The sequence below is a fragment of the Seriola dumerili genome, unplaced genomic scaffold (genome assembly GCF_002260705.1).
Source record: "Seriola dumerili isolate Sdu_G_001 unplaced genomic scaffold, Sdu_1.0 BDQW01000035.1, whole genome shotgun sequence".
NCBI lineage: Eukaryota > Metazoa > Chordata > Actinopteri > Carangiformes > Carangidae > Seriola > Seriola dumerili.
In genome coordinates this window covers 3,901,014-3,919,688 of record NW_019174290.1, presented here as the reverse complement: position 1 = coordinate 3,919,688, position 18,675 = coordinate 3,901,014, and the positions used below count along the sequence as shown (strand labels likewise).

General features: G+C 42.2%; 1 protein-coding gene across 2 annotated transcripts; it reads right to left on the bottom strand.

Annotated features, from left to right (window-relative positions):
• Window positions 1-737: 737 nt before the first annotated feature.
• On the bottom strand, window positions 738-18,008 carry LOC111216620 (storkhead-box protein 2-like). 2 transcript variants are annotated; one of them, XM_022738206.1, is made up of 4 exons: window positions 17,579-18,008; window positions 8,425-8,577; window positions 3,483-6,054; window positions 738-1,591 (listed from the first exon to the last, which is right to left on the bottom strand). In XM_022738206.1, the coding sequence occupies exons 1-4, from the start codon at window positions 17,916-17,918 to the stop codon at window positions 1,390-1,392; spliced, it is 3,267 nt and encodes a 1,088-aa protein (XP_022593927.1). In that variant the 5' UTR covers window positions 17,919-18,008; the 3' UTR covers window positions 738-1,389. The 2 variants fall into 2 exon arrangements, with proteins under 2 accessions (XP_022593927.1, XP_022593928.1); XM_022738207.1 differs by lacking the exon at window positions 17,579-18,008 and adding an exon at window positions 10,282-10,459.
• Between the last annotated feature and the right edge of the window lie 667 nt (window positions 18,009-18,675).

Here is an 18,675-nt window from a genome sequence, read left to right as displayed (position 1 = left end):
TGCCTACAATTCCCACAGTCCACCAGGGCTGCAACTATCAATTATAAGCCCGTGTTGATTCCATAAAATTCCCTAAATAGACAGAAAATCTTCACTGAGAAGCTGAAACAAATGTTTTTGCCATTTTTGCTTTTATAAATCGCCTAACTAATCACTTAATTGACTCTGGACAATCTGAGTTTAATTAGGAACCATTACCTACTGAAAATAGAAAATGAAATCGAAATGAATCGACTCACATCTGAAGTTTTCCAACATCCTTGACTGCGTAGTCAGCTGCATCCATAGAAACTGGTTACACAGTCTACTCATTCAGCCTACAGTTCCCACAATGCACCATGTCTACACTTTTTGAAGTATATAGCAGTGAAAACCAGAAATAAAAGAAGCAGGAAGCTCAGAATTACAGACTCAAACCCAAAATCTTTACATTGACCACACGCTTGAGACCTCACGAACCTGTTAATAACTTGAAATGAATTACTCTTTATAAACAAGTATTTGTGATGATACTGAAAAGTTCATTCTTAACGGTAGCTGACAAAACAATCTCACAACATCTACAATACCATGACAACTGAGCAAACTATCTGCTGAGGAAGATCACATGATACGATCAAAAGCTCCAGAACAGGGCCTTTTGGTGAGATTTTTTTTGTGGAGTACCTGTGATGTTCTGTCATGTACATGTGAGATGTGAGGTGCAGCTCATTTTGTCCAAACATCATTTTGGTCACATAGCATCTTTAATACCACCATTATAATAATTAGGATATCAAAAGTATCGAGTATACATACATCATTTGCATTGCGGTACACAAATCTGAGCTGATTTATGTTTTTATATCTTTCATTCGTTGTTCTCAGGATCAACTTTTATTGTCTCGACATTGTGCTGATACATTGAATCGTCCTGAAGAACTTGACGCTATTTCAGGAAGGAGAACATTTAATTGGACATGTATTGTTAAGTAATATAAAAAGTTTTTTGATATTTCCAAATGTAACTTGAATCCTATAGTCTACTACTTTCCAATACCAATAATCAAGAATCTTGATATAAGCCAAACTAGAGTCCATGTCACCAAAATCAAAGTACTTCAGGTAGGTTTCTTCACCTCCTGTGGTCTTGATATTCTGTAGTTTTTCTTCTCTTTTTTTGCAGTAAAGTTCTTGAAGCTGTGGGAACAGTCTCTTGAAGCCATGCCTGTTTTTGTAACAGTCCCAGTAAATGGATTCTCAGGAGTCTGAAGATGTGTGTGTGTGAGTGCGTGTTTTTTTCATGTGTATGTATGTGTGTGTTGGCTGAGGAAAACGAGGGTCAAAATGGTGAAACACCTCTCTTCCTCTCTCCTCCACCACGTTCACGGTCTCAGTCTGTGCTGCCTGTCAGACGCTGGTGATGGAGGCCAGGCAGTTCGATGACTTCTGGAGTTTCTCAGGCTGTGTGGTGGGGGGCTCTGGGATAGCGCGAAAGCTGAATGGCAGTCCCATACTACTGGTGCCAATGTGGCCTGGGCTCAGCGCTGGATTCTGCCGTCTATTGCTTTCCACAATGCTGGATGTGTTGGATGCAAGGCTTTCACGTGTCCTGCACAACAGAAAGTTGAAAAGAAAGTCAAATGTCTACCATGAATTAAAATAACCAATTAATTTTATATTGTGTACAACACAAGTGGTGCTTGGTAAGAAAGAGGAATACCACAGAAACTATTTTAAAGCATATTTTGACTGAGAAAAGAAGCAAATTTAGTAAATGAAATTAATAAACAGAGCAAATTCCTTCCAGGAAAGAGAGAGGCAGTTCAAACATTTTTCATTTATCTTGAAAATATATACAAATACATAGAAAATAGATAATACAAATAGATTAAAGCAAGTGTCTGAATCTAAGCATAAGCTTTAAACCTGGAATAACAAAATTCTTTGCCACTTGGGGGCAGTGGAAACAGTAGAGTAACATTATCATTAATTTGGAGTCATGTTTCTGACCATTAGGTGAATTTAAGTCCAATATATAATCACCCTCTTTTAGTTCTATTTTTGGCCTCTACCAACTCCTGAGGGAAATATCTGTCAGATATTGTGGGGGCTGATGACAGATGTGACTGAGTTGCATTTTGAATAAACTCAGGATAGGTCAGCCTCTGCTGCTATTAAATCCTACAATGTTATGGAAATGTAATAGTAAATAGATTGAATAGTCTTTTAACTGTCAAGTAACTATTGCCGAGGTGCTTTACAAACTGCTGCACTGTGCACATGTTTCACTAAAGTAGCAGAAATAGCTTGCTAGTTCATTTGTTTGTCCAATAAGCAGTTGTTTGCAGCTGTTAATGTGAAGTTGAAACAATTCATCATGTTCATATGAAGTTTACTGTTTTATGCTTCTTATTATCACTGTATTGTTTAAAGTTGTGACAATAGTCTTTTATTGTTATATAGTTATTATTACACTTAATTTCAAAAGTCATTTTTCCATCGGGATAAAAAATGTCACTAGTGTACTTTACTAAACTACTTCACAGGTCATTCAAGTTAGACCAACCAACAGAATCAATGTAATTAATCATTTGTAAATATGCAGATTTAATGTTTTGCATCATGAATCTGGTGGTTATGAATTTTTTTTATAAGACTTTCATCTTTGTAATGAAAGTCGTCAGAATCTGTGTTTCACATTGTGAGGGTGGCCACACATTAATTTCCATATTAACAGTCGTAGGTGTGTGCTTTACCCAAAACCACAACCCAGGATGGAAACTGGTACAATGGTATGTGAGCGTAAAACTGCTGGACACCTCTGATTGAAAACAACATACTGTATGCCTAGACTTGTGATGGATTTTGCTGTGAGAACTATTATTGGACTGCTGTTAAAGCAGGAAGCTGGGGCTGCTTTAGCAAAAGAAGAGTGGACAGGAAACATGGGAAGAGGTGAGGGGTGACATGTAAAAAAGATCCCTGGGTAGAGTTGAACCATGGACATTGTTATTGCATGAAATGCTTCCTTACCACTTGGCTGCCGGGATGCCTTGACTGACCAATTATGTCATAAAACAGCACAATTGGAACAAGCCATATAAAGATGCTCTTAAGATGAGAACCGTAATGACGTCCAGATGTACAATTCTGCCTATTCAGTGTCCACGTCCGGACTGTGTACCCTAAGACCTCAACATACACATAAAGTTAAGACCTGAATTGTACTGTAACTACATAATCCAGCCTCCTATCCTCTGTTCTGATAGATGGGTCAATCATTTCACTTTGGATACATCACCAGCTACAGTGAATACATTTATACATTTATAAGAATGAGAATAAGAATAAGAGCCTCCAGAGTTACCACCATGACACCTTTCCTTTAGCTCTGGGGTGCAAAAAGAGTTTAAAAATTTTGGAATATATTTGGTCCTACTGTGTTCTACTTATGTATCCAAAACAGTTTTATGTAACACACAGTTCATTTTTGCACGTACCTGGGGGAGTTGAATCCACTGTCCACTGTGACACTGCTGCTGTCCATGCTGTCCAAACGGGCAGAGTGGGCCGACTTCTGACTGCTGCTGTTCTCCGTCTCCTTGGGGCTGAGTAAGGTCAGATTGGTCTCCAGTTTCCGCTGCAGATCATGGTCCTTCTCTCGCTCTAGGAGCCACTGCATGGTTCCCTCCCCACCACCACCGCCGCCTCCACCGTTACCACCCACTTCCCCGTGGTCTTTGTTGTCCTCTGTTGTCGCCAACTCTTTGTGCGAGTCCTCCTCTGCCTCTTCTTCTTCCTCATCATCTGATACATTATAATAGTCAAAGGAGGCGGAGGGGACTGTTGGCTCTAAGCAGCCCTGTAAAACTGCAGGTGACGCTGAGGAAGTGGCTGAATTGGAAGGCTGCTGGGGCTCAGGATTGTCTAGGGCCTCTGTTGATTTGGCATGTGAGGCTTTCCGCAATGTGCCGGACTTGGTGTAGCTGCTGTCCACGTAGCCTGTGGACAAGGCATTGTGTGGAGGTTTGAACAAAGTGTCCTTGCTGAAGATCTCTTTCCTCTTGATCACCATACCGCCTCCTCCCCCTCCGGGATCTACATTGTGTTGGTGTGGCGTCAAACGGGCATTTTGCACCGGCTCTGGCGTCTGGCTTGGTGTCAGTCGCACCGAGCCGTTTTGTCCCTTTGCTGCCGACAAGTCCTCTTTGTACTCCATCGTATGTGGAGAGGTGAGGTGAGGCGTTTGGCGGTCAGCCGGAGAGCCCTTTCGGAGTCCCCCTGATGAGGTTAATGTGTCATATTCTGATTTTGCCTGAGGCGAAGGGGCAGTTAGGATTGTTTCATTTGACGTATTGCACTGGAAGTACTCATCTGTTGAGGGCTTAGGAGAAAGTCCCATTAGCTCATTGTACGTTGGCAAGCTGTCTCTGCTTTTGTTCCTCTCCATCGTACTCCGGATCCTTGACTCGTCCAAACTCCCTTTCCCCAAATCAGGCACATTAAAATCAGAGTGGAACTTAGCAGCAGAGAACATAATCCTTGAGTAGTGGGAGGACTTCTGCGTGGCCCGCAGGGTGCCGTCATCAGTGTAGTAATGACTACGCTCCTCCAGACTGGGTTCAAAGTCTTCTGGCGCACCCAGTGACAGGCCCTTGAGAGAGTTGTCCATGGACCGAGATCGTTCTTTAGCTTGATCGGACCTCTCATGACGCGACTTCCTGTCCTGATTGTGACTGTGACTTCTTTGCACTCTGGACTGGCACGTTCCACGTGACGGCTCTGGGAAGGGCATCTCTGTCCGTCTCTTGGCTAGCTCCCCAGACACGTCCCACTCGGGGGTAACAGGGCAGTACGATTCAGTAATGTTGGGGTTGCTGTGGACCAGGTATGTTGCACCTCCACTTCGCCTGCGCTCCAAGGTGTACATGGCCTCCCGAGGCGAGCGAACTAACGAGTGGCTAAAGAAGCGGTAATCTCTTTCCATGAACACGAGGTCCCAGTTTGAACCCTCAGATGGGTCTCCCCTAGAGGTCCGGGGTTTGCTATGAGAGCGGGACTTACCATGTGGAGCCCTCCGGTGGCCCCTCCCCCTCCTGCTGCGTGCACTGTGCTGGGCTGAAGACCCCGCCTTGTTCTTCTGCGTACGCTCTTCCTCCAGCCTCTTCATCACAGCCGTGTGCCTTGCCACATTCTCCACTGTTAGGTCGGGGTTGATTCGGCGGATGATCTCCATCTCCACCTCGCGGGGAATGGGTGTGGTTGGCACATCCTCGTCACGAAGAGGCCACTCCTCTGGGGGGAACTGGGCTGAGAAGGTGGCCAGCTGCCGCATTTTGTCCTTCTTGAAACTCAGTCTGAAGAGCCTGAGTCCAAACCTTTTGGATTGCTTCTCGCCAGTTCCGTTGCCACCACTTCCTTCTTTCTTTTTGGTCAGAGTGTCAGTTTTATAAGGGAAAGAAGTGATGCTTTTGCTCTTATCGGCTGGATCTTGAGGCGGCGGTTGCTGCTGGACAGGAGGGGAGGTGGGAAGTGGGGGGTAGGGGTATGAAGGTGGTTCTCCTCGGTGCTCCTTGGCTGACGTGCTCGGTGGAGGTTCCCCGCCGTTGTGATCCTTGGGTGGCTTACTTTGATAGGAATCTCCCCTGTGCTCCTTTGGTGACTTACTTTGGAGCGCAGAGGCGTGAAGTCTGGAGGGGTCTTCGCGATAGGAATTGTATGAGTCATTGTGATTCTTGCGAGGAGGCCTCTCTCTCAGGCAGCCAGGTGTAGATGGTGTGACATTGCCAGACTGAGGCGAAGTGCATTGCTGAGGTTGCTGCTGCTGCTGCGGCTGTTGTTGTTGTTGTTGTTGTTGTTGTTGTTGTTGCTGCTGTTGTTGTTGCGGTTGGCGCTCTGGCAGCCGATCATCAAGGTGATACCACTTGTTGTTGGATCTGATGAGGGAGGGAGTGATAAAGTAGGTTTGGGGAGTGACAATGAAGTAGCCCTCTGGAGTTGGGTAGATCTTCCTCTCTCGCACCAGCATGTTCAGAGTATGTCGCAGAACCTCTGAGCTGGGTGTAGGCACGCCTGCAGGGAACAGATTACACTGAGTTGATTCACAGTTTTATGTACTCATTTTTAAGTGATGTGATTTATATTACAATAGTTTAAATACAGGACATTGTGAACATTTTGTTGCCACCTTGGAACAATTTGGTAATGAAAACGAACAGGTCATATTTTAAGAAATGTCTCTGTGTGAGAACTGCTATCAGATAATCATGGTGAGGTCTCCAGAAAAAACACCTCAGTTTAATTGGACCTGATTAATGGTCACATCATGAATGCAAAATTGCCTGCTAATAATCTTCTGATGATCTAATCCATAGTATTTTTCAACCTCAGAAACAATTTCCCATTAATGTACCCATCACATTTCTCACATCACAAACAAACACAAAATCTCCCAAGTGTATGACAGTATCACATACTGTATACATGGTAAATATATCTTCTATTCCAACATGTTAATTGAAGCCAAATTGCCAAACCAGTGGATTATATATGCACCATTCCAACATGGAAATATTCTAGATGTCTCATGCTAAGTTTTATACCTATTTCCCCTAAACCGATTCAGTCATACATATTTAGTACTTAGCATCTTTTTGGAATTTTTGGGATCTCACAAATCAACTTCACAGATAAAACACACTGGTGGTTACATCAGAGTTTATTAACGGCTGTTTATTGGAATCTTCCCTTTTATTTTTTTATCATTAATAATTATAAAATGTCCTTTTAATTTTTTCATAATCCTCTAAAAATGAGGAGAATGATCAAAGGTCTATTTTGTACTTATTTTACAACATCAAAAGGAAAATTATGTTTTATATATAGCATGAGTCACCTGATAGACTTAATATACTGTAAATGACCAAATCAACATTAACTAAACCCCATTCATAACCATTGTCTTGCAAGACCATGTGTTGCCTGACATTACATCACCCCTGTGTAATTTTTTTACACAGAAATGATGCAACTTATAAGTTCAACTCCTTTCCACTCTGGTACTGTATAGAAGAAAAGATACATTTGAAGAATATGCAACCCATTAAAAACTGACAACCTGGCTATGCAGTGGTTAAACCTGTGCTCTTACACCTTGTGTTAGGGAGCTGAAAATGTTCACTGTGCTTTTGTGCATTTTAGGCTATTTCACCAATATTGTTTGAGAATAATACTGAAAATAAATGTTTTACACACTTTGGTAAAGGTAATAGTTACTATTAAAATATTGCATATGTTATGTTAAACTGTTAAAAACAGGACACTGTGAACATTTTGTTGGAGTAGAGGGATGATTTGGAGACAGTAAAAAACAGACCATACTCAAAAGAAAATTACAAAATGATCAGAAAGTTCTGATTTAGGGCTGCAATCAATTAAAAGCCCTCAGCTTCTCAAGAAGAGATAATATAATAAGAAGAAAATAATAACAACATAGATAATTCTACTTGCATAGTGTCATTTATTTAAGTTCAACAATTAATGCTTATCTGGGTATTTTTGTTCAGTTAAAAAGGTTCAGATCATCCACAATACAGAATCATTAATACTTTTTTCAATGTCACATTAATCAACATGTAGATATGTCACCTCAGAAAAATGAGGATGGAACAGGGAGCCAAAGATGTTTACTGTGGTTTAGTACATTTTAAGCTTGTTTCACCAACACTGCTTAAGAGAGGTTGTGGATTTATTATCTGTGTAAGATTGTAATCAATAAATCATTTCCTCTTTAAAATAGTGAAAAATGTCTATCATAATTTCCCAGAACCCAAACTGACGTCTTCAAATCACCTGTTTTATTCAACCAACTGTCTAAGATACAAAGATATTTCATTTACAATATTTCATGAGAAAGAAATGTGTCAGACGCTCATATTTGAGAAGTGGGAGCCAGAACTTTCGCCTGAAAAATGACAAAATGATTTGTCGATCATCAAAATAGTTGCCAGTTCATTTTCTGTCAATCAATTAATTGCTCAATCGACTTATCATTTCATTCCAGTCGAAACATTATGATGCTGTTTGCAAGATTTTAAGCACTGAAATATCTCAATTCTTCATTAATCTCTGAAATGTGTCAGGAACCCAATAAGTGAGATCAATAGATGTTTAAATGCTACATAGAGCTTTACTTTGCTCTCTGAACCTGGCCTCTACAGTACATGTGTTTGGGATATAAAACTTAAAGTGGTTAAATCTTTGGCTTAGTGAATTTAGTAAAAGGGTGATGAACAAACTAAGGTACGACACACAAAAATCAATATTTCTACCTTAGTATTTATGGACGCTGCTGCTTTTCCAACAACATAAGTCCCATAATGTATTCGTGTTCTGCATACTTTAATGCTGTCCCACTTCAGGAACAAGGTGAGAGGATCATACCTGGGAAGCTGGCAGTGAGGTGCTCCACCAGAGCCTCCTGGTTGACAGGCTTTTTGGCAGAGTTCATAGCAGAGATGGCCAGGCACAAGATCTCCCCCAGTGGGATGAACTGTGACTGGCTGATGGGTGACATACTGATCGGAGACACGTCACCTGCAGGAGGAGGAGGAGGAGGAGGAGGAGGAGGAGGAGGCACAAGCACAACTGTTAGATCATGAATGAACAGCAGGCGCAGCGTGTGAAGCTATGATGTAATGGTCAAACAGCAGCAGTTTGCATGCTGCCTGGAACGGCTCCACCCCTCCTCTCTGTGCCTCCTTAGCCTCTCATTCCTCCTGTTTCTCATAGGTTAGCAAAACGAGGCAGCTGCTGCTGCAGCAGCAGCCGTAGCCGTAGCGTGAGATCACCTGAATCTTTGCCACCTCTTTATCCGATTCACATCATCTGACAAACAGAAAAGGAAGCTTGCACAATCCCACAGCAAGTCAAAATGTTTGAAATGTAACAATGTGACAGACTTTAGCGCCACATTCAGAGCTTACATACAGAAATTCTCTGTTGCCTTTGTTGAATTAAGCTGGCTTTGCTGTCAGCAGTAGTGAGTAGTGAGATCATCCTACAACCAGCCGGCCCGGCTTCAAGCCCCTCTGAGAGCAAACATCTGCCCTACTGAAAGGTTGTAAAGCGACACACTGGATCCGCCGCTGCAGCATCTGTGCTGTAGTGACCCTCTCCTCTGACCTAAATCTGGTGATCAATAGAATCACACCACACGATGTAGAAGCTGTAACATCAAACCTGCCATTTTTGATTTCTAATCTGTCAATAACAATAATTTATAATAATCTAATAATGTTTTCTAAAATTCACAGGTAGTCTACAGAATTAATTTTGTGTGATTGATGACAGTTTTAAAGTTTCGTTGTCCGTTACTGCTCACAGCTCTTACCTGTGCTGTCTGTGCAGGGCCCTGCCTCCTCACCGCACTCTGCTGAATGGTCAGTTAAGCAACACGATGACGTTATCTCTGCTTAGTATCACAGCCCCTCAAGCTTTATGTGGCTTTACAAAGCTTTACTCGGTTTCTAGTAAACATGAGAAAAGCTGGATCTGCCAGTGAATCAGTACAAGAGAAAATCACCATCTTCTGCTGTTATAGTATGTTTTGGGTTTTTTTTTTTTTTGGGGGGGGGGGGGGGGGTTATAAAAAAATCCCCAAGGAGTGGGGGAATGAGTTTGCAGTGTTTATGTTTCACATCTTACAATGAACAAGAAAGATAGACAGCAGAAAAATATGCAAGTATTTATAATAAAAGGGACTGAAAGGATGTGATTTTCATATCACGAAGTACTGCTGATACGATATGAAGCCCTTTTGCAATCTCAACAAACACAAAACATGAACCTGTCACAAAATTTGACACTAGGGTGAAGCAATCCCACAACTACTGAACTTTTGGCAATTCAGGAAAATATTATTTATGATTAAAAAAACGTTTAAATGGTAAAAAACTGGCAAATGTACATTTTTTCATTGTTTTTTACCATTGCTTTTATCTGTTTTAACATATGGGTCAGTGCATATGAAAGAAATAGGAAAATGTGTCTGAAAGTAAGAAAGTTACAGAGATTCGGACCCACTGAGATACAGTTAAATGAATTTTGAAACGAGCCAAATGTGCAATAGGCCCTATAATGAGATTAAATACAGTGGGAAAGTAAAGAAAAGGGAAAGTTATCAAGATTTCCTACTTGAATACTCTTTCAACTCTGCCCTTTGCCCCCAAATCAAACGGTGTCTTTGCAAACTCTGCGTAGAGAGGGTGGAGCTTGTCCTGGTGGGAGTGTCTGACTCACCTGGCGCACGATAACTTGGTGGGGACGGAGAGAAATGAGGAGGAGGAGGGGGAGGAAGATGCTGCTTCTGCACACGGATGTCTTTCTCACTACGAGAGAGGTTGTGCTCCAGCGGGCGTTCAGTAAGCTCCGAGCTGGGCCAGGCCCGCCGCAGATTGTTGCTGCGGTTCTTCTTCATCGTGACCCCTTTACCAGGTGGCCTTCACCCCCCGGGGGCTTCTGGGGTAAGGTGGAGTGGAGGCAGGGAGAATGGGGAGGACGGGGAAGGAAGGAGGGAGGTGGGGAAGGGAGGGGGGGAGGGATGTGCAGGGGGAGGTTGACCAACCTCAGGCTCAGTGCCTCCCCCGCATCAGTAAGAACGTCCCGCTAGAGCGATCACACACCAGACATGGCAAGAACCAGTGTGCACCTTCACACACATACACACGTCTCATTTACATCCACAAGCAAGCTACAAACGACTGTGTTCACACTGTGGGTGGTTGTCATCGGCTGCTGGGCTCTCCCAGGCTGATCTGGAGCGGTGGCAGCAGTGGCAGAGGTGCAGGTGATTGCGCGAGGCATCACCCTTTCATCGGCATCAGTCCCAGCCACCATTTGTAGCATCCCCATTTGCATGCGTAGGGAGGCACATTACGTAGCCGCTCTGATGTGGGAGGAGGGAGCAGGAGAGAGGTGGGGGGGGCACGGGTAGAGATGAGGGAAATGGGGCATTGGAAGCAAGGAGGACGGTGAGGAGAGATTTCAGTGGACGTTTTGGGATCCGCTTGTTCCTTTTGAGTAGAAGGTAACAGGGGAAAGAAGGGAGGGGATGGATGGATGGTCAAAGATTCAAAGCTTTAAGAGGCCCAGTCTTCGACAATAGCTCAATTCACCACAGGAGTGCTCGGCCGATCCCCGGAAAACAAAAGAGCCCACTTGAAAAAAAAAAAAAAACAGAAATAAAAGCTCCATTCACCCTAATGGGCAGTGAAACCTCAATAGTATGCCAAGCACCGGAGACGCCACGTTCACCTCCATCTTTATCCGATCAAGCACAAGACCCCATCGTCCTTTCGACAACAGCACACCAGGAGAGGGTGGGGAGAAAAAAATGGAGAGCATAGAAATAAATAAATAAATTCAAGAATAGATATCCACCGTTTCCCGCAATCCAACGGAAGAAGCTCCTGAGCCGATCGCCGTAGCATCCATTCATTAACAGGGGGGATGCAAACTCCAGTGAACGGCAAATCTCTTTCAACGCTAATGCTGCAGCTGCTCCCAGCACCTCCAGGAAGGGTGTGTGAGTATGTGTGTGTGTGTGTGTGTGTGTGTGTGTGTGTGTGTGTGTGTGCGTGTATGTGTGTGTGTGTGTGTGTGTGTGTGTGTGTGTGTGTGTATGTGTGTGTGTGTGTGTGAGTGTGAGAGAGAGGGAGAGAGAGAGAGAGTGTGTATGCGCGCATCCGCCTGCTGCGCGCGATTCTGCGTGAGCATGCATGCGTCTGTGTCTGGGTGATTGAGGCTGAGGGGAGGGGGAGGAGGAGGAGGAGGAGGAGGGGGGTGTGCGTGAGAGAGAGGGAGAGAGAGAGAGAGAGAGAGAGAGAGATAGAGAGAGAGAGAGAGAGAGAGAGATATCGAGGACATACATAAGGCAGAGAGGAGAGCAAATATCAACAGAGCGAAACACACACACACACACACACACACACACACAGACAAATAAAAATGTTTTAAATTTTCCGGCCCTGAGGTGATGTCCAGGGAATGGGAAGAGCTCTGAATCTTTGGCTAAATTTCCATCCTCACCCTCTCTGTATTAGTAGCTCTGCTCTTGAAGGATGAGGGGCCCCTTTAACCACCATCCATCCTCTTTCTGTGTCTCCCCTGACTCTAAGACCAAATCTGAAGACTTGACAGAGCCACTACCGGAAGGAAATCATTTTAAAGGTGTTGATTTGTGCCCGTCTCATCAGTGCTTTCCACCGGTTGATTCACTAACTAAACTGTTGGGACAACAGCTGAACTCCCCGTAGAAAAAAACCCCAAAGCATCACCTTAATCATGTCCAGAGTGGCAGCTCCTGCTTGCTGCAGACTCCTGCTGACTCACATGTGTGGAGTGTGAATGGACGGTTGGAGGGACAGAATAAGGAGCAAAGTGAGAGGGCAGGACGGGGCACGGGTGGAGGGGGGACAGTGTCACAACCAATCTGCTCCAGTTCACTGATACCAAAGAGAAAGAGGAGAGGAAGGGAAAGGAAGGAGGGGTGAGGAGGAGGAGGAGGAGGAGGGGGAGGAGGGAGAGCGACACCACGCCAGCCATTTTATTTCTCAGTAGTGCTGCAACAGCCTTTGTTGCCATGACGACGCAAGCCGATGATCTCATAGCTGTTACCTTTGAGTGCTGGTCCCTTAAAGAGCCAGTTACTCAAGATAGAAAGCAGACAGACACCACATAGACGAGGACTGACTGTCTGTTACATGGACAGAAAATACTCCTGCATCGCTGCTGGAAATATGACATCCATCAACACACAAAACAGCATCATATCCTGAGGGTTTTTTTTAAATACATGTATCTATGTGTAGTGACTACAATGATTTCAATTTTTGTTAGAAAATCCTGGTTACACCAAATGTGAAAATGTGCAATTAGAGCTGGAATGATTAGTGGATTAATTGACAAATCAATCGACAGAAACTTACTCAGCAACTATTTTAATAACTGATTGATCATTTATGTCATTTATGGCAGTGATTTAAATGCCTTTGGGTTTAGGACTCTTGGCCAGATACAAGCAGAAATCTGAAGACATGGCTTTGAGCTATGGGACCTATAATAAGATTTTTTTCACTATCTTCTGACATCTTATAGACAAAAACATTAACCAATTAATTGAAGAAAAATACAGCAATTTAATTTGATAATGAAAATAATTTGTTCATTGCAGCCCTAGAGGAGATTAATATGATCTATTATTGATGCGCACCATCATAGATTTACCAAGCGTCATGGTCTTAGAGTCCATGACCTAGTTAAAAATGAGACTAAGAGTGTTCAGCCGCACAGCTCCGTGAAGCTCTACTTAGCCACAGCTGTGCTCTGAGCTAAACGCTAACATCACCATGCTAACATGCTCACAGTGACAATGCTGATGTTTAGCAGGTATAATGTTTACCATATTACCTGTCTTATTTTAGTGTGTTAGCACGCTAACATTAGAATGTCAGTAGTTTTAGTCCTGGATAAAACTAAAAATGTGACCTGAGGATGGTGCTAGATGGAAAGTCAGAGGATTTCTAGTTAGCAGATTTACTAGGATTCATCTTCTGGGGAGCATGAATAATACTATCCTGCTGTTTATATTAGCAGTTAGCCAGTATGAACGGTCCAACACTGAAGGATTTGTGCCACTTTACAACCTCAACCAACTTCCATTTTTTGCCGGTGGTCTGCCCTCCAGTGGACCATTTTAAAAACGCGCTTCTCTTAGAAATCCACTCTTAAGGCCAAACACTGAACAAAGAGACCAAAGCGTTTTTTTGCCACAGCAGCCGACATAACACATCCTGATCTGACATAAAGATATACGGCAACAAATCTCTGCTGCGTCAAACATTTCCCCCAATTCTCTGTTGGGACCCTCCCTTTCCTTCCAATGGAGGAGTGGGCTATAGCAGGGAATGCAGTGCAATAGTGTTTTTCCTGAACAAATGCTCCACTTTTCCTTCCTTAGGAGCACACACTCCTCCCAGCCCATTGTTTATAGTCTGCTAACGGATACAAAGTCCCTCAGTTAATCAGATTGACTTGTCAGTATTAAAAAACACTTTGTTTCCACACAGTTGAAAAAACACAACTTTTGTATAAATGTATTAATCCAGCTCCTTTTTGGCTCTCAGCCCTAATCAAACATTCTCAGGCAGTTTGGTGGATAATCTGGAGTATGTGAAAATGTAGTTATGTGTGTAGCAGCCTGACATTAAAATGCACTTCAAAACAATATTATTGTCCCTGCTAAGACTTTACAAAACTACGGTAAGGGTTTTATTTTTAAGTGACAACGCTTTTTAATCAATCCCTGTTTCACCGCAGACTCAATAATACCTGAGAGTCTGTGAGTTTTTTTGTACACGGCATGTCCATAAAAAGCCTTTTACAGATGCATTTATTTGTCCAGAACCTTGTTTATAAAATACAATAATCTCCTGTTATTTTGCAAGTGCACAATATTCCAAATACTGAGCACAAACATAGTTAATAAATAGTATTTGTCTGAACTTTGTTTGAACTTGTCTCACAAACTAACATCTTGACTCCACAGCTTAGAAAATGAGTCACACAACAACTTGCAGCTCACACTAGAAAATCAATACTGCACTGGTTTTCATCTGTATAATGTTATTGTTACTGTAGGACATTTTCCATAAAAAGAAAAACTGCAACAGGAATTGAAAAATATGAGGACTTTTTGATCCACCAAAGTGATCTGAGTTACAGGAATGTTTTGCATGTGGGAGTTGTTTCACGTGATCTCAAAGAGGCAAAATGGTTTAAAATGTAACTACTAGTTGAATTCACATGAGCTTACTATTAAACTTAAGACAGATTATGCTGTCCAATAAATGTGTCCAGCACACAGGTGAGTATGAAAAACTGACTGTTACATGCGTTTCAACACAACAAACATTTTCCAGGTTAATATCTATCCTAGATTACGAGCCTAGTTGTGAAAAACTTATCTGATACAAAAAATTCATCAGTCTGTCATTTCCATCTGCACCAGCAGCATATAAGCTCTGTTGGTTTAGGCATTATAGAGCATTATAGAGTCTGGTGAGTTATTAGCTATAAGACAAACATTCCAGTGCTTATCAGTGTTTGCTTCTGTAGTGTCAGTGAAGCTACGTCACCTCTTCTAATGGGCAGACACAGAAAGAAATCAGCTTCAAATAATCAACTATCTTAAGATATACTTTGGACTATAATAGACCTTAAGGTACAGCAGGTATTGAACTTTTCAGCTCAATACAATCAGCGACTAGCAGCTGTAATGTAGAATACTGATAACATACACAGAGCCACGGAAGAGTTTCAATACACCTTCAAATTTACAGTTCAGTGAAAATGATGTTGTACATTTGCAGAAGCTGCACAGGTTGAGTTGACACAAATATAAAGTGGCTAATCTCAAAATTAGCTGAAAGACGCTAAAACGCTCTTTAGAGTTGAGGGAAGCTGCAGAATCTCTGTGCTCTTTGTCACTACAAGCAACACCTTTCACATTACACAAAGTCATCTGACCTGTTGTTAATTTAAAAACACAGATGAGCGCAGCTTTAAATATACTGCATTTACTGCATGACGTAACACTGCTGCTCTTCTCTCTGGAAAGCTCGTGTTGCTTTTCATGAACAGCGTATTAGTTTTTTCCTTCCCTATAAAAACACTTCGGAAAACCCTGGTAAGTTTATTTTTATCCCTTTGATTCCAGGACTAATGCATTAAGTAAACTTTAGCGATATTGGCCATGCTTTCATTTAGATGCAGTGTGTCAGTCAGCTTTACACAATGACTGATTAAGCGAACAAACAAGTACTGAAAATGTAAGACTTCTACATGTCTTCATCATCCCTCCATTCTACTCCCTAACCTTTTGTGTTTTCTCTGCTGCAGTTTGATGCAGCTCGCTGATGGAACAGATGATCCAAACCAAAGCTCTGCTGTGAAACAAACAGAAATAAGATGATCTGTTACATGCTGCACGCCTCTATCTCGTTTGCACGCACACATAGTCGCAGAGAAAGTTGTGAGGGTAGTATGATGGGTGCAATGGTTAGACTTGCTGACAATTTCAAGTCGTCCTAACCTGTACCAGCGCATACAATGAATTACGATCTTGATGAGTATGAGTGTAGGAATGTTGAACTGCAGTAGAGCCGGGCTTCAGTCCTGGCTCTTCTATCTGAATGCATAAGCTCACATGACATGAAGTAGCTGCGGTTATGAAGCGAGATGCTGCCTAAACTCCTTCTTTACTCTAGACTAGATACAACTGGCTTCATGCAACCTGCCAGCAGAACTCACATACTCATGGTATCATATGAAAACCTCAGGGGAAAATGTTTAGCTCACAATTACAGAGAGGAGGGTCATATGAGGTTCAATGCTAATCCTCAGCATTTACCAGCAATTAAAGAGGTGTGGAAATCTGCATGAAACAACCAGCTGAACTCTTAAGAGTCACAAACAGAAAATAAATCTGGATGTATATGAAAACTATTCCAGTGAGCTCTGTGTAGTGAGGTAAACAGATTTAAACTATTATTAGATTAACTAGTATTGATATTCTGAGTTAAGGTATTGGTAGAGGCAAGGTTGGATCTGTGCATTGCTTAGTGACAGAGACTGTTTTTAAATCCCTTGGCTCATGTCCAAGACAAGTCTCTAGTCTTCATAAGCAAACTGCAAAACACTTGCAAGTATCTCAGGTCTTTGAGTGCTAACCATTACAAAACCACAGCTCTCTAACACTTTCTTTACAAAGCTGCGTTGCTAAGGTTTTTTTATGTACCAGAAAACAAGTCCTTAACCAAGCATTTTCCATGCAGGGCCATTATAAATAGACAGGCAGCTATGTAAAGCCTCCCTCATGCCGTTTTATTTATTTTTCATTGTTCCTTTATTGGACTTTACAGTGTTGGGATTAAGACTTTCAATTTTTATTTCAAGTCAGTTGCAAGTCTCAGACAAATCTCAGACAAGTCTGTCAGCAAATCCAAGACCAAAAGTCAAGCCTACAGCTTTAGACATTATACATGGAGAATGCTGGAAAACAAAATGCATATGATGGTGGGTTCAAATTTGACTTTAATTATGTAGTCTACTCCCTGCATATATCATGTTTAGGTGACCTGATCAAGTCCTTTTGACAGACTGAGTGAATAGAAGCCAAGATTTACCCATTTTCATTCAATTTTATACTTATATATAAAGTCTGCTTTACTGATGGGTCAGTCTGTTGTGATGTGTATTTTTTGTTATCCTGCAAGTCAAATTTCCAAACTGAACAGAAAAAAGATCAAAAAAGCTTTGCCTCCAAACATACGAATAATTCTTAAAGGCTCAGTGTCCTGCCTCAACCCAACCACCTGATCTCTACACACAGCCACGTGGAATAAAGATTAAGTGGAATCACGCACTTTTCTGTTTATGGCTCTGTAATGTTTCCAGTTTAGGTTAATAGTGTTGCTGTAAATGTAGCGTCACTGTTTTCAATTTGTACTTAAATGACAAGAGGGACAAACATACTCACCTATGCACTTGATGTCAAAGCCCTGTGGTGGTTTTAGTGTCCGCCTGGTCCATCCGTTCCTGAGGACTTGGAGGTGAACTTCTTTGCCCTGGATCAGCAGCACATGCTCATCTATCCAGCCCAGGAAGAAGACTTCGGAGAGCGCGTGTGTCAGCGCCTTGTTCCAGAAATGCTGCATGTTTACGGCTTTGAAATTGGCGAAGACCTCGTAGCCGCTGTGATGCTGTAACTTCACTGAGAGCACGGCCGGTGATGATGGTGAATGCTCCTCATCTTCTCTGCAAACCTGCGACAGCACCAGAGCCAGAGAGTGAGGAGCTATATGAAGGAACTTCTCCATGCCTACTTCAGCCAAAGTTTATCCACACGTAGGTGAAAGGAAAACCGCTGCTTTTTAAGTGTACGACATTGTTTATACCACGCAGATGTTTGTTTTTTTCAGGTCTATCTAAGACTCGCTAATAACCTCAGGCTAGTTTAAACATGTTTAAGAAAAAGACTTCAAGATGAAAGAAACACTCTGCGTCGGTCCAGAGTCTGCAGCACGACGTTAGAAGTGTTGAACACAGGTGCGACCTGTAAACCCAGGGAAATCAGCAACCTGACACGCCGTCCACGGCAGCCAACTATCTCCAACTGTCAAAGAGTATTAGGCCTATTCCCAGCGAAGAAAGAGGCGAGGACTTGTGCTGCGTTCAGGTGTGACTCGTAAACTCCTACTTTCGACTTAGGAAATCCGCCAAAGTCAGCCTTTTGTTGTCAGAAATTCTGTTCAACAATGTCTTACCAGTAACTCAAGAGAGACATAAGAAGTTAAATAAGTTTGGCAAACAGTTGGCTCAACACTAATACGACAAAAAATAATAGAAACACCTGTATGGTGCAATGCAATATCAATAGATATTCTCTCATATAGAGATGAATATAAAACATGATAAAATACAACAAACGTATTAATATTGTATATATATATATATAGTATAATATACAATTAGAAGTTATATTTTGTGTAAATATATAAAATATAATATATACATATATATATACTCATGCTAGAATCTCCCACACAAGTGCATATAAAATAATGTACATCAGTG

What these genes read in the sequence shown, in the direction of transcription:
- LOC111216620 (XM_022738206.1), bottom strand. Translation starts at nt 17,918, where the DNA reads ATGGAGAAGTTCCTTCATATAGCTCCTCACTCTCTGGCTCTGGTGCTG. An exon ending in CTTTGACATCAAGTGCATAG is followed by an intron (nt 8,578 to 17,578) that starts GTGAGTATGTTT and finishes CTCCTCCTGCAG; the next exon opens with GTGACGTGTCTCCGATCAGT. An exon ending in CCTCACTGCCAGCTTCCCAG is followed by an intron (nt 6,055 to 8,424) that starts GTATGATCCTCT and finishes TGTTCCCTGCAG; the next exon opens with GCGTGCCTACACCCAGCTCA.